This window comes from Triticum aestivum, chromosome 5B, assembly GCF_018294505.1.
Source record: "Triticum aestivum cultivar Chinese Spring chromosome 5B, IWGSC CS RefSeq v2.1, whole genome shotgun sequence".
Taxonomy (NCBI): Eukaryota; Viridiplantae; Streptophyta; class Magnoliopsida; order Poales; family Poaceae; genus Triticum; species Triticum aestivum.
In genome coordinates, this window is record NC_057807.1 from 92,359,555 (window position 1) to 92,375,971 (window position 16,417).

The 16,417-nt window shown below is 41.5% G+C and overlaps 1 protein-coding gene and 1 long non-coding RNA gene across 3 annotated transcripts; both read left to right on the forward strand.

Annotated features, from left to right (window-relative positions):
- Positions 1 to 3,752: 3,752 nt before the first annotated feature.
- On the forward strand, positions 3,753 to 4,384 carry LOC123115761 (putative lipid-transfer protein DIR1). The gene has a single exon (XM_044536853.1). The coding sequence runs from the start codon at positions 3,815 to 3,817 to the stop codon at positions 4,130 to 4,132; it is 318 nt and encodes a 105-aa protein (XP_044392788.1). The 5' UTR covers positions 3,753 to 3,814; the 3' UTR covers positions 4,133 to 4,384.
- A 4,283-nt stretch (positions 4,385 to 8,667) lies between these two features.
- Positions 8,668 to 10,011, forward strand: LOC123115762 (uncharacterized). 2 transcript variants are annotated; one of them, XR_006456718.1, is made up of 3 exons: positions 8,668 to 9,355; positions 9,460 to 9,614; positions 9,919 to 10,011. It is a non-coding gene; the product is annotated as an uncharacterized lncRNA (long non-coding RNA). The 2 variants fall into 2 exon arrangements; XR_006456717.1 differs by having other exon boundaries at positions 9,460 to 9,556.
- The last annotated feature ends 6,406 nt before the right edge of the window (positions 10,012 to 16,417 follow it).

Below are 16,417 nucleotides of genomic sequence, written 5' to 3' on the forward strand. Positions count from 1 at the left end.
GATCTCGGGATGCCAACTAGTCAAGTCTTTACCACGATGCATGCAACATCATAGCGCTCTGAGGGAGCTACAGATCAGGCATAACCCTGAACTGAAACAGTGGTGTGAGTATTTCCTGGACGAGAAAGAAATAGTGTGAATCAGATGAAGAAAAGCAATCCTTGCTTAATAATCTGAAGAAGGTAATGTGCTTCTCAAGTTTCCTGCCCAAATTATTCCCTTGTTTACCTATATATACATGTTTCTTACAGTTGCATATCGGCTCTGTCTGTACCTACTATATGTTTCTTATATGCTTAAGCTACACGATTCCACTCATAGGTTTGGCACCATCTTACACAAATGCTGTGTTGATCAACTGTACTTGCTGATGTACCGGCCCTAGATCACATTGGGTCAGCATCTAACGTGCAGTAAGTAATGACTACAAACACTCCATGCATCTGCAGATCACTTGTGTCTCTTGCTCTGCATCTGATCTTTGGATTTCTGTTGTCCACCAAAAAACAGCTTGATAAAGATACTATTGGATCTTGGAGGCCTTAGCTGTAGGCTGTAGGTGAGGATGAGATGCCAGATATGAAATTATGTAGGATGAGACATGTCTGATGAAGAAGGCTTGGCTAGGTATGTTTTATCTGCTTTTTTTTTAAAGTATATAATGGAAGGATCACCATTGTTTATTTGTTTATTTTCTTTCATATCTCAGTTCCCTTTTTGTCTGTGAAAATGTAAATTACTGAATAACTGTAGTCAATCATCTTCATCTTGTTTCTCAACACAAACACTGGACTGGAGATGAAGCTCATGCTCGAATAAGTATAAGATCTACTGGACTGGAGATGAAACTCATGCTCGAATAAGTATAAGATCTACTGATCTAGTACTTGTTTTTATAAGAAAGCACAATCTACTTCATGCTAAAGTAAGCTTAGTTGGATGGGATACTATAGATCTTAGCCATCCATAATTCTCTCATCAGCGGCTCATGATTTAAATCAAATCCTTGTAGTTGGATGGGATAACCTCTTAGTTGCACACTTATATTATTATTAATTCAGAATCAACACCTACTGATCACGTCCTGATTGCTAGCTTTTGGCTCGTGATTTAACCATGCTTAATGATGGTTGATGGTTTGTGAGGGAAAACACCAAATTTAATGATGGGTACATTTAAATTTTAGATATAATTTTCTAACATATGTATTATGTTAGTTCTATTTTATCTGCAATATACTCCCTCTGTCTCAAAATATAAGATGATAAAAGTCTTATATTTTGAGACAGAGGGAGTATATTGCAAGAAAGGTGCATTGCACATACATGGTTGCTGGTTGCTTTTACAAAAAAAAAAAGCAATATACAGTAGGCATCTCTTACCTTGTTTATTTTTGCGGGGGACGTCTCTTATCTTGTTGCCTTATGCGGGGTATTCCCTACCACTCTTACCACAGGCCGAAGTTGTTAAAGTTAGAGGATTTTAAGGCATAGGTCCAGTAGTGAAAATTATGTTTTGTGAGTTATGACCAAATTGAAGCTATATAATGCTCAGTTATTCTTAATGAAATGCAGGAACACCCCTGCCCTTTCGAGGTTCTAAAGAAAACAAGATGAAGCTTAGGTAGCAACGGCACAAGCTGGAGCTTCATAGGAAGAGCAAGGCATTTAGCGATACATATCATCATAGAAATATGCATCTCATGATTAGCCAGATCACCTTACAAATACAAGAAAGGTGTTCTACGGATGAAACAATCTAATTTCCAAAGGTATGTGTGCATGGTGGTGTGGATGCGCGAGTGCTGTTGTGCTCTACCTTGTAATCGCGAAAACAATTAACCAACATAATTAGCAAAAATACCAAGGTGAACATGGTTCCACGTGCACCCACGTGAATAGTAAAATCAGAAAAATATACTAGGATATATAAAAGAATTTTGAAATTTTGGGGTATCAAACTGGTCGACTGGTCTACTCACACATGAATTTTTGCGAAGAAATGACACCCATGGTATTCTTAGCGAAGAAAACAAAGTCGGATCTTACTATTACTTCAAACGTGTTTTTTGTAGCTTCGGTTTTGACCTTTTTGCCTAGAATACCACGGATGTTATTTCTTCACGAAAATCCACATGTCGGTAGACCAGTCGACCAAGTTTGATACCGGCCCCAAAATTTCAGATTTTCTTTTTCTTTTTTTTCTAGTAATGTTTTCCTGTTCTAGGGGGAACATCTCCATCTTCCGATGACATGGCGCCTTTTGAGCTAGGCGAGGAGGCACGGGCGCCTTCTTCGTAGATGGAATTTGGATGGTTGTGTCATGTTGGTGTCCTTAGTTGTTTGGAGATGGCATACCCTGTTTGTACCGGTCGTGCTTTCTCCTCCAGAGCCGGCATGTTCCTAGTCCCTGGTGCTTCATTTGTAGAAGAGGGCCTCAACGTCTTCAGCTTCATGTTTTTTGTGCATCTTTCTTGCTTGAAGCATGCGAGGCTTTGTTAGCTGCTCTTTGTTAGCTGCTTTCCTGCACCTCTGTATCTTGGCGTGTTGTTCTTTTTCTATGTTAGTTTGGTATGGTTGTAATCCTGGCCGGTTGATGGATTCGTTAGTTCAAAGTCCCATTTCTCTAAAAATATACACTGTGAATCAATTGATGTCATACAGTAAGCACATCTCAGTGATGGTCGGCAGCAAAATATCTTTACTGGCATAAACAATGTGCGCTTTTCAATAATTCTCAAGTGCCGGTCGACATCCCGGCCAAATATCCATGCCCCAAAATGTTATCATGCTAATCACGACCTGGCTGAGCTCGTCTTCCACCGCCGCCGCCACTGGTCACGCGTTGTGTCTAGCTGTTCCCCTAGCAGCAGTACTGAGCTAAAGCCCGCAAAAGCTAGCACCAACCAGCGGCCAAGATCAAGCTGATCTTTCTATAGTCTGAATTCTGAAGAAAGTATATCAAACTATAGTGGGTGCATGCGTCAAATGTGGAAGGCTCCAAGTTAGCAAACGTTGTTGCCTATTTAATTAACCAGAAGCAGGCCAATATCGCGGAACTGTAGTACTATCAAATATATGACTTCTGAAGATTTCCAGAATCTAAAACATATAATATGCGACCATAGGCCAAGATTGGTATTTTTTTGTTATAGATAGAAAACATGACCCTCTTTCTCGAAAACAAAATAACTGTAAACACATGATTTTTGACAAAGGGTGGATTTTATTGAACTGTAAACACATGATACAAGGCAAAACACTTGTTTAGCAAATTGGTCTGCGATAGCTAATGAAGCCATTCCTACAGTTTGGCAGCAAAACACACAACACTGAGTTTTCAGTGGCTGTCTTAAACTATTTGGTCAGTTAAACAATTCAATCTTCGAAATGTTATCTTGAGCTTCTCTTTCTTAATTTTCAGTGCAAAAAGTTTATAGCCGGGCAAATTGAAGAGTCACTTTCTATCACTGCGACGAATTGGTCTTTGGGGCATACTCCTGAGTCATGATGTTGCATTATGGAGATGTTTGCGCCTATGTTGAAACCAGTAGATTTGCTTTATGGTAGTCATTATCGCTCAATACCGACTTCATACAGATTTTTTTGCATGATCAGACGATAGTGCTTCTACATGCGAGGAGCACTTGGTGTGTCTAATTGCTTGCTTGCTGTAGAATACATTTCATGAACATAACTTCCTTTCTCTATAAATAGAGCCCTACACAAACATTCTCTCACACATCACGAAGGCAAAACCTAGCTAAGACCAAAATCTCCAATAGCAATCCACTAGAAAACAAATACCAGCATCCATGGCTAAGTCACAGGCATTGGTTCCAGCACTGCTGCTTGTCCTGGTGGTGTCCCTCACCGCGATAGAGGGTGTTCATGGCATCTGTGGCATGTCAAATGATGAATTCAAGTTTTGCCAGCCTGCGGCTGCAGTGGAAAACCCAATAGACAGTCCGTCGGCTGAGTGTTGTGCCGCGCTTGGGAAGGCCAACCTATCGTGCATTTGCCGCTACAAAGGCATCGCCGGCATATGGCTGAGGATGTACCACATCGATGCGGACCGTGCTATGGCGCTGCCCGGCAAGTGCGGCCTCATTGTGCCCAGCAACTGCTCGTGATGATCGGATGCACTATCCATGAATGTGTACGTGTCGATCGGTCTAGATATGCATCAACATTAATACGGCTAAATAAGTGGAGGAGCACTTGAAAGGTCTTATTGTTGTTGTATGATTTGAACGTGTGTCTATCTCATTAATCTATCGTTGAACGATAGTATGTATGTATACTGGACGTGTAAGGAGGGCAAAAGTGCCTTAAGCGTCCCATGATTTAATATTTTAAGTTGTGAGTTTGTTATTGCCCAAAAACTGTGTCTTTTCAATGAACAAGTCGATCACAATTTTTTCCCAACCGGTCTGCTTTGATGGATTCCCTCATTTCACCAACTCATACTAAATAGCGAGCTAATGAATCCCTTTCTTTTTGACATTGGACTTTCCAATTAAATTGGTTGCACGACTCATAAGGATCTACTTTACGAAGATCCCATTGTATTCCAGAAGCTCGTAACATCGGTCCCGATAAGCCCCAATTTACTGCTTCTTCTCCGCTAATAAAACCTAATCCTTCAACTCGCTCTAAAAAATTGAATTCTGTGTAATAAGTTGTTGATATATAACAACTCCGCGTAAAAAATAATCACAAAAATCTAAACATTTATCGATCCGGTAATTTGAATATTTTCATCAACTATCAGGGCGACCCGTGGGGTCTTAGCACGACGACTTCCCGACTGTCTACTACAACAAGGTTTGCCTGGCTCCGATGAGGGAGGGGCGATGACAGCGGTGCGTCTTCGGCTCACTCTAGTGCTTGTAGTCGTTGCTAGGTGGTCCACATACATGGTTGTAATTTTTATTACCTTTAATTTGTTGTTCTTTGTACCGCCTAAGCACATGTTTGGATGACCAGGAAAACTTAGATCAGTTTCAAAATTATTTGGAAGTAGAACAACATGTTATGCAGCTATAACCTTTATTTTGCAAAAAAAAAAAGAATTAGAAAATATAAATTCCAATCTCCGACTCCAAACAATATGTTCCTTCAAGAGTTATGCAGCTAACCTTTTTTTGCATTTTAAAAAAAAAATTCCAATCTTCAAATTGGATCACGAAATGTTGTATTTTACATCTCTAGGAGGTGGTGATGTGATTTTTTTTACATATGGACCATCTGTTGGAGCAGCGTTTTTTGTTCTGAAGCTTCAAAAGTTGGTTATTTTTACATATGGACCGTCTATTGAAGATGCCTTTATAGTGTACTAGATTATTGGTAGGTATCCACAACACATACGCCCAACTGCACTGAAATATACGGTTGGTTGTACATGACCATGGTCACTACATTGATCAAAACGATTTAAGTTCCTATTTTAGTTCCCTTTTCAAGTTCGAAATTTTACTTGTCCTCTTGTCGATTTTAGTTCGTAATTTTGGTCCCCTTGCCATGGAATTCCTTTTAGCCTATTTTGCAACCTAATACATGTTTTGTGGTTTTGTTACAATTATTTTCTCTGACCCTGCACACAGTATGTTCCATCGCTAGATATTTGTTATTTTTGTCACCCTCGCCAGCAAGTGGGTCCATGTGTGGCGGTGGTAATGGTCTCGTGTTCAAATGAAAACAAATTAAATGCGACAAAGATGGCTTTGAATCAAAGAAACTCTTGGCGTGCAATTTTTGGGAGTCATGTTCTTGTCAGTCATATTTGAAATACCAGTGTGCTAATTAATTTGTTGGACCCCCTCCTCATAGATGATGGATAGAAGCTTCAAGAGATCACCACGTTAAGATACACATCTAACATTAGCCTGCACTGCCACCACCTTATGTACCACTACCCGTCCACCACCTCACAAGGTCTCTGATGTCCACAAAACTTCATTGTCACGTTAAGATCCTGCCGTGGCGCATGTTCCCTACGTCTGTCCCGATTAGGTTATGCTGTCTTCTCTCGGTTCAAAGATGCAACAACCATTACAATAAGTCCATAGTGTTTAGAGCAACTTTCATCAGAAAGGTTCATTTTCATGCAACACAATAGTTACCAATGCCTTCCAAGCCTAATGTAGAGAAGGCACTGGACTGAGTGCCCTCCATGACTGTTCATCTCTCTTGCAGCACCTCTGAATGTTTCAACTGCCCTTTTTATGGACTTAAATAGATTGATATATGGAGTGTGGATGTACTAGTTGATCTCATGCCACTATTCGGCACCTGCAGTCCAATTCAATGTGGAACTTACCACATCATGGCCGTGTATATATTCGTTCCATTCAAACCGTAAATGTTAATTATATGTCAATTATTCAGTTCACCTTCCAAATCCCTACACTAAAGTAGGAGGTAGATTGCACATGCCGTTGGATTTCATTGAATCCAACTATAAACTAAGAAAAAGTTGGGTTCAAATCAGTCGATAAAGTCTGGGTCCCTTTACAATCTGCACAACTAATTGCCACAACTCATCATAAATGAAACTGCATATATACTACTACCTCCGTCCGGGTTTAAAAAGCCAGCAAACCGAAACGCTGGTACCAAGACGTGTCAGCTCGTAGTAATCTGCACAAGAGTGACCAACCATAGTGAGCAAAACTCCTCTGCCTTTGTGCCTCATTAATTCGTTGTCTGCTATGTGCTGGGTCGGCTGACTAAACGAAACGCTTGCATTGGCTGCAGGCACACTAGTATTCGCTCACCTTGTTGCATCGATGTGTTTGCAATAATTACTCCAGGTACAAGCCAACTGAAAGCATGCGATGCTTTGCATGCGGCCTTTTAATTCCGGACGCGCCTAAGCTGCTTAGGGGACTAAAAATCCCGGACGGAGGTAGTACTAAACTGCGGGGTTCACTAGTTTAAGCCATGAGTTAATGACCGTCTTTTGGTACCTTGGTCGACATCTCACAATATTTTTCTGCCACTACCAGTATTCATTGTGTTCGTGCGGATTTATACCCTTTTTTGTAAATTTTCGGGTGCCTATCCTTGTTCATACAAATTCATTTATAAGGATGTTTTTTGGACTACATACTCCTAAATATTAATCATAGGTTATTATCCGTCTGTAAATCACAATTTATCTCTTTCCTTTTTCACAAGAAAAGTTATTCTCCTCCCGTCGGCACCGCCGACGGTCAATCCCATCTCCGATGGCCTCTAAGCCATGGAGGTGCGGAGGATCTCGGCCCCCCGCTGGCGGGAGGGACCCCGTTCTCGTTCTTGTTAGAGTTCGCGTCTTGGTTTGGGCTGTGTGGCGACGGTGATGTCCCTCAGTAGGAATAATGTCTCCCATGTTCTATCCTCGTCTCGATAGTGCGTTTAGCATCGTCGGAGGGCGTGTGGAGGTTTGTCTCCATCGGATCTTGCGGGATTCGGTCGGTGCTGGTCTTCGGTGGATCTATTTGGATCCGGTCTCTGTTCGTCTTCGTTTAGGTGTTTACACGTTTGATCCTTCTGATCTACGACTTTCTTCATCGGCGATGATTGCTACTCTGGTGTGCTGGTTCTATGGGTTCTTACCACGACGACTTCCCGACTGTCTACTACAACAATGTTTGTCCGGCTCCGGTGAGTGAGGGGCGATGACAGCGGCGCGCTTTCGGCTCACTCTAGTGCTTGTAGTCGTCGCTACATGGTCCACATACATAGTTGTAATTTTTATTACCTTTAATTTGTTGTTCTTTGTACCGCCTAAGCACATGTTTGGATGACCAGGAAAACTTAGATCAGTTTCAAAATTATTTGGAAGTAGAACAACATGTTATGCAGCTATAACCTTTATTTTGCAAAAAAAAAAATTATAAATTCCAATCTCCCACTCCAAACAATATGTTCCCTCAAGAGTTATGTGTCCATCTATCACATTTGAGATTCAAGGAGGAAGGCCACCTAATTTCTGTAAAAGAATACAGAAGCAGGTCCAGTGAACCAAAATATATTCACTCCGTAGCTACAACTCAGCCTCTCACACACAACGGCCACATAGGCACTACTGCACACGCGACAATCCAGCCAAACCAGATCAGCTTGGCGCACAAACACTCTACCTGAACCGCCCTCCAAGTCCGTCACAAACATTGCGGCATACTTCTTTTTGCAAATGCGTCCATCCGGATTCCGTTACAAACTCCTAAGCATCCAGCCACCTTACTTACAATTAAACGTATGCCCTTTTGTATTGCAACAGGCAGTGTTTAGTCAAACTTCTACCAGAGAATTCAAAAGTCAAAACAACAATATTAAAGTAGGAAAGCTCGAAATTGGAATAGAAGAGCTCCCGATGCCTTCCAAGCCCACCGCGGCAATGGAATTGGATTGCCCTCCATGAACTGTCCATCTCTCAGCTTGAAGCATTTCTGAATCTTTCATCTGCTCTTTGATGGATCAATATATCTCTACTCCTATAAAAAAGAGAGTTCGTGATGATGGTGTGCCTGCCTTTGTGGCATCTCTATCGTCCGATTCAAAACGTAAGGCTGAGATCCAGAAGAGTTGTCCCCGAGCCCCCGCATGTCGGACGGACTACCTGTTTCTATTTCTCTCGCGGAAGAAACGGAAGCTTCGAGTACGGAGTACGCTCCTAAACTAAACATCAACGTCACTGCAGGGTGGAAGTCTCTCGGTCTCTCCCGACTATACAGTGAAAAAAGGGCAGGCGACGCGAGAGGGGTCTTTCCGGCGGGCCGCCGTCGGGCTCTGGGAGGTGGGCGAGACTGCGGACGGCCGCGCCGCGGTTGTAGATAATGGTGTTTTAGGACATAATTCTGGCGTTGGCGGGCAGGCGGGGCGACTTCGACGTAGTGGAATGAGGTTCCTCCGGCTCCTTCCCCGTCGTGGCGGTGCTCCCTCTGATGGCGCTGCGGCGCTAGGGAGGTTGGTCTCTCTCTGATCCAGGCATCCGGAGAGGTTTGATCGGTGAAGGGGTGTACAGTACAGGAGTTGGGATTTGTGGAGAGGGATTCCCAGATCCGGTCACCACGGACGACCGGCAGCTGCGGACTGTATTGGACGAAGTTGTTGGAGCTGCTCCTTCACTCCGGCGTAGGCTGGTGCTGGTGGCAGCTTCAAGGAAGGGGAGCACGGGGTACCCCCGGCTGATGCACCGAACCCGCCCCTGGTTCCGTCTTTTGCTTCGGGACTTATATGCGGCTCACAAAGCCATGGATTGGCGATAGTGCTCCTCATGACCATCGTCTCGTGGACGACGACTCTTCCTCTCACCGGCGGGTGCACAGATCGGCGTGCTTCAGTGAAGAAGGAAGATGAGCTAGGCTGTAAGTTACTTTGTTTTCTCTGATGGCGTTGATTCCCTTCATCCCTTGCTGTCTCTGGTTCTCAACCTCCAAGCTCCAACGACGTCCCTTTTTTGTGCTGCCAGCAATGGAGTTTAGCACGGGTTTTTCCTCCATGAGTAGGCCACCGAGGATATCTGCCAGTGGCGACCTGCTCGTCCCGATGCCTACGGTGCACTGAGGGTAGGTGTCGTCTTTCCCTATCGTGCTGCATACGGAAGCCCCAGTCTCGAAATCTCAGGTCTGTAGGATGTTGCCGTCGGGGTGATTTTAGCCTACATTGTATTGTAATCAATATGATATTTTGTTCAAGCATTTATACCAGCAAATGCACACACTTTTGATTTATTTTCCTAAGCTGCTGACTTTTCTTCTGATATTACCTGACCAAGTGAAAATGGATCTTTCCATAGCTGTGCATTTAGTAAAAATCCCTTTATTATGGCAGCATGTAAAAATTTAAAGGTTTCCTGAGTGCGGACTGTGGTATAAATTCGTGCAAGTTCTGAAACCTGCAAGTACTAACAGGAACAGTAATTCTGTAGGATGAAAAAAGAAGAAAAAGATGATTCAGTTATCAAGAGGATGTCTGAACTCTGAACTTGAAGGACAGGAAATAAAACATGAGGATAATGGAAGAGAAGAAGAAGCAGACATTAGGATAATGAAAGAAAGGAGTAGATAATGAGGATGGTACTGAAAGAGAAGACGAGACGTACCTTGGCTAAGTGAAGATCTAGACCTGAAATTGCTAATAAGGGGAATGAGGTCCCTTTCTCTATCGGTGCCATCTTAGCTGCCGTCGATTAGGTGCATATTTAGCGAGGTAATCTCGTTCTAACATGTCTCTGATTTTGATTTTTCCTGCGGATTTCAGAATATAGAAGGCAGCTTCGCAGAGGGGTCACTGACGAGCAAGATGAGGCCACTGCGTCTATTCTTGTGTTCGTTTGTTTCAAAGAGATCACACTAATTTCTCTCAGTATATGTCTCTGCAGAGAAATAAGTCCTGGAGCCGCTTCAGTTAAGACTATTGATCTAGAATTGGCCGTATGTTCATGAACAATTTTCTGTTGCTAAAATAAATCCTGGAGCAGGCTTCAGTGAGGACTACAGATCAAGAAGTCTGTATGTTCATGAATAATTTTCTGTTGCTCAGGCCAGAGTTGTTTCGCAAGTTCAGAATCCACCACAAGGTTTCAACACTCAACTATGTATCCTTAGCTCCTTCAGATTCAGCAGCATGAACGTTTTGATTCAGAAGGAACGTAGTCTTCCCAATAGCTCATACTGATTCTGGTCTTCATGAGTGGGCGACGGCGGACCAGCAAGTGGGCGGGTGGGGCCAGCGACGACGGCGCACGGCCTGAGTGGTGAGCGACGGCGACCAGGCTAGCAGCGCGAGCAGGGTAGCGCTCTGTTCCTGTTAGGTCCAACCCGATACATAATCAGCTAGCTTCAGGGGCGCTACAGTCCTGTTCGTTGCTTCTAAAAGGAAAATGAAAATAAAAATTAGTAAAAGAGGGATAATGGCATGGTAATCAAAGTGTCCACGATCTGGGTGGCAATTTTGGGGAGCTCGTCTTGATGGTGGCATTTTTGCGAAGCCAGATGTTCAAAGTGGCAAATAACCGATTTTCTCCTTTTGGTGATGGTCGGCATGCTGCATCATATAATGATAGTATGACATATGCACGACATTGGTAGGTGGCAGGTTTAATCCATTGGACTAGGGCCCAAATATGAAGTTAGTAGCCATCGCAAGTTGCCACATGCGTGTGGGTTGGTTTTTCTTGATACAGGATAGAGTGAGCAATGCGAAAGGTGAGTAGGGAAAACAACAAATCTTCTCGCTAGGCGAAGTCGGAGAAGAAAATGTTTGGCTTCGACCAAAGGATTTATTGATTGGAAACCATATGATTGATCATGCTTGATATGTACTTCCGCTCCTAAATATAAGTTCTTTAAGAGATTCCAATATAGACAACATACAGAGCAAAATGAGTGAATCTACATTTTAAAATATGTCTATGCACATCCGTATATAGTCCATATTGAAATTTCTAAAAAGAGTTGTATTTAGGAACAGAGGGAGTACATGTCAACAATATAACATCGCTTCAGTCAATGTCTCAATACGTTGTTATTGTCTAACATCGCTTTGTCAATGTCTCAATACATTTGTTATTGTCTATAACAACATATTGCTTCCTGACTATAACTTAAATCCACCTAATCTTATTTGATCCGTAGCGTAGCACGGGCGTCTTACTAGTATAGATAAAATATCGAGTGAGGATCTCCTACCGATCCCATGCAATTATTAAGCACATGTATCAAATTTAATGTGGAACTAACCACACCATGACATGCATGTTTATACCATTCAATTGAAGCCATAAATGTTCTAGTCGATTCCTTAGGCCAGCTCTCAAATTTCAACACAATGTAGTAGTTGGATAGCAAACGTCTTTGTATATTACAGTATTTTTAGTTAAACGCTAAGTTCATCGAGAGTTTTTGGTCCAAAAGGAAACCATAAAAAAATGACAATTTCGTTTCCGTTGCTAAGGAATTCCTTTTGGCCTATTTTGCAACCTAATACACACAAGTTTTATGGTTAAATTTGGGAAAAATTCTTTCTTTGACTTGCAAACTATAAGTTCCAGCTTCGGTGATTGAGATCTTCGTCACCCTCACCACACTGGGTTCTTATGTGCCTGGTGGTAATAGTCTGTGTTCGAGTGTACCTAAATTAAATGTGACGAAGATCGTTTTCAAGGAAAGTGCAATTTTTGTGAGTCATGTTGATGTCTCTCTCTCGGCTCAAAAAAAATGTTGATGTCTCTCTCTCGGCTAAAAAAAATGTTGATGTCTCTCATTTGACCTACTATTTGAAATATCAGTGTGTTAATTAATATGTTACACTCCTGATGTTGATGGCCATGGACCTCCTCCTCACCGACGATGGATATTGGCTTCTAGAGATCTCCACGTTAAGATGAGCATCTAAAATTAGGCTTCACATTTGTCATCGCCTTATGTACTACTACCAGTCTGCCACGTCATGAGGTCTATAAGGTTCGGAATTTTCTGGACCTTAATGTTGGAAGAGCTTCATTGTTAAGCATCTCTGCCTATTATCAACTAACAAGAAATTCTTAAAAGCTTAACTGTCACAAAATTTAGGTATATGAAGACATTAGAGAAAACCCACAAATTTTGGTTTGCTGGAAAACATTGAACTTCTATTACAGAACGTGTATATAAAAAGTGCCGAACAATCTGGTTGGATGATTACAACAAGATAACTTTCAAAATCTTTTGGAGTAGGAAAGCATATTATGCAGCTAAATTCACTTCGCCCTGATAAATATAACTATATTAATTCCAATTTACACTTTGAACAATATCTCCCCTCAAGTCATATTCATCTATTTCGCACATTGTGATGAGATGGAAGGCGATACTACATTTAAATTCACAGCGAGGAAGACAGTCCTTTGCCCTATTACATCAAAACGAAACCATCAATCCATCCGAAGTTGCACAGTTAAGCTCAGTACAAACTGGCACTCCAATGACCGAGAATATTCATGAGCAGAACTGAAGCTACACTTAACTAAAGATCTGGCCTTGGTGCATGTTTCCTATATCTTCTCGAATTAGTTTATGCGGTCTTGTCATGGGTCAAAGGTGCAACAGTCATTACAATATGTCAATAGTGCTTAAAAGAACTTTCATCAGAAATTTCAAAGTTAAAATAGGGGAAAAAATGCCCAAAATATACTTGCTGCACCATAACACATACTGATGCCTTCCAAGCCTACCGTACCAAAGGCACTGGAGAGCCCTCCATGAACTGTTCATCTCTTAGCTTGCATCTATTTTGATTGCTTCACCTGCTCTTTTATGGAATGAGGATGTACTATTTGATCACATGCAATTATTTTGCGCTGGCAGTCCAATTCAATGTGAAACTTACCCCAAAATGACCATGTATGTATCCATTCAACTAAAGTCATAAATATTCTAGTCATCTATAGCTCAACTTCCAAATTTCCACACTAAAGTAGGAGGGAAATGGCATATGCCTTTGGGTATAACTCCGACTTTAACTATGAAGTGAATGAAAGTTGGGATCGAATCAGTTGAAGAATTATAGCCTCTCTACAAATTAAGAAAAATTGCCACCACTCATGTACGAACGACAACTGCATATAGGTTCACTAGTTCTTCAAGCCAGGAGCTAATGGTAGTGCTATTGGGTGGCTTAGGATTCACCCCACAAAGACTTTGTTACACATTGTGTGCATGCGATTAACCATGTGGAATTTAGACATCCGTATAATAAATTTTCACAATTTTCTTTTGTCCTGACCAGAGTTCACCAATTTTATTGAATAATACCGAATGCAGCCTTTTAGACTCAAGGTACATTAACTCTACAATGCGTTGGAACCATCTAAGAAAGTCAAGTACAGTTAAAAAATATGCATTGTTATTTGGGCTAAAGAGAGCACAATTTTCCTTGAGCTCCAGCTCAAGTTTGCACTTCTGGCGATCTAAGGTTGGCATCAAGTTCAGATAACTAGGCATCACCGTTAGTTTTAACTGGTCTTAAAAGAGTGGGCATTCTTGGAGCGAGTTTATAACCTGATGAATCACCGAGATGGGCATTTGAAAGTATGCAGCACATTTGTCCCCGCCTTATGTAGAAATGGCCATTCATTAGGTCACTAAAGTTTCAAATTCTATGAAGTATGAGAAAGCAGAGCGACACTAAATGCCTTGTGCGCGTGCAGACATTCATGTAAACCGTATGCCTTTACATTTTGTACCAACCAATGTCCTCAGTATTTTGTCGCTAATTAAATATTTCTTTAAGCATATTAATTAGCCGATGATAATGATAGATGTACTGATGGATTACCGCAAGAAAGGGACCATACATAATGGTTTATGAACGACATTGAATTTTTATTTCAGATATACAAACATTACTTAACGATCAGTCTGGATGATTTAAGAAACATAGAAATTGCCAAATTATTTGGAGTAAGAAAATGTATTGTGCAACGTCATCCATTCATGTACTCTTGCCAATGTTATCTCAGCGGAACATGTTTGTATGCCTTACATTTCAGTTTGGATTGATCTGACAGAGACATTGAATGCGCACCAGTATATGCAAACTCTGCTGGAAGATATGTTCAACATGGCGCTGCATGCGTTGGTTACAACCCATCTACAATTCCAAGACTACTTTTATGTTTTTTTTTTGAGAAAATGTATAAATCTTTATTCTTGATGCATTAATAAAAATAGAGCTTGTAGAAGCCCTAAGAAGGACAACACATGGGGATTACAACAAGATGCCTCTAATTGCTACACACTGTCACTGCAAGAAGAAAAGTAGCCTGAACCCTCGCACCCGCCATCGTCCAATGTCTAGCTTCCATTTTGATTGTATCAAGTAGGAGAGCCAAGATGAGGTGAGAACTATTGAAGATAATTGTGTTGCTATGCTTCAAGATGCACCATGCCACCAACAGTATTGTCAAGGGTGTACCCTTCCAGATCGAGGCACAAACAGAGTGGCAATTTCATTGCCACCAGACTATGCACCATGCCAATAGGTGGGCATGACATCGACCGGATCCATGAGAACATCTCTTGCAATGTGAGACTACGAGAGTACAAGATTCTGCAATAGGAGAGCTCAACATGCCTTCCAAGCCAATGATAGCAAATCCACTACAGTGCCCCCATGAAGATTTCATCTCTCAGATTGTGGCACTTCTAAATCCTTTTCTGCTCTTTTAAGAACCAACATTTTTCTTGCTCTTTTATGAACCAAGATAAATCGAGATATCGAATGATGATGTTGTACTAGTTGATATCGTGCAATTATTCGGCATGTACCGTCTATTCATCACTAAACTTACCACCACATGTATATGCACGTCTCCATATTAAAGTCAATTGAAGGTATAAATATTTGAGGAATTATTCAGTTTACTTATGATGTTCCAAGTTTGGAGACGAAATTAGGAGGATGATGGCATTGATGGCCACTGACTTTGCGTATTAGTGAAGCTGGTTATCGCGAGCATGAAATTGGATCAAACTGAGTCTCTTCATGAATTAAGTAACTAATTGCCGTAACATTTGTACATATGCGGAAATTCAATTCGGCTCCCGGGCCCAAAAATAATTATTGAAATGTCAAAATACTCAAGACAAAAAAATTATGTGTTGTTAGTCACATCCAAATGATACCTGCAAATTTTGAGGCAACAAGGTTAAGCATTTTGGCCCGCGCAAAAGAAAAATGAACACCAAATGTTACCCCAAATATCACCCCCACATTTGTTTTTTTCATTGACAAAACACTGCTGCTCCATTTCGCATGAAAATTATCAAGCATGCTTGCGACACTAACACAAACATCCGCAAAAGATTTCAGAATTTTTTGAAAAAAAATACTATCTTTTTGTGTTACTGTTCACCCAAGAGCATGAACCCCCGGAACCAAAATGCCTTACATTGTCAACAAATCTCTAGGTTCACTAGTTCAAACTTGGGAGTATTGTTCTTCATGATTTTGGGCACCTTGGAAGCCATCCACCAAGAATTTTACTGAGTATTGCCCCGTGATCTAAATCGATTTTAGTGCCAAAATTCAACCCCCTTGTAAAATTTAGTATCCTAGATGTTGCCTTATTGGCCATGAGGTGGTCATCATAGGGTAACATAACAAGCGTTCACCAAGATGCAAAGTATTAGACAGACTCAAGAATATGTTTGAATGATTAGAGAGAATCAAATACAAGTTAGAAGATCAGCCGTTACTGTTGCTAAAGAGAGCGCGTTTTCTTGGAGCCTTCTCTCAATTACAAACACTGCTAAGCAACAGGAGGGGCATTCACAAAGACAGTAACCCAAAGTTCCACAAATATAGCTGGCTTTCCGTGTGGAACGCGCAGACAAAGCTGCAGGATTTGATGCACTTGGTTAATTACCTCAACTCCACGGCAGTTT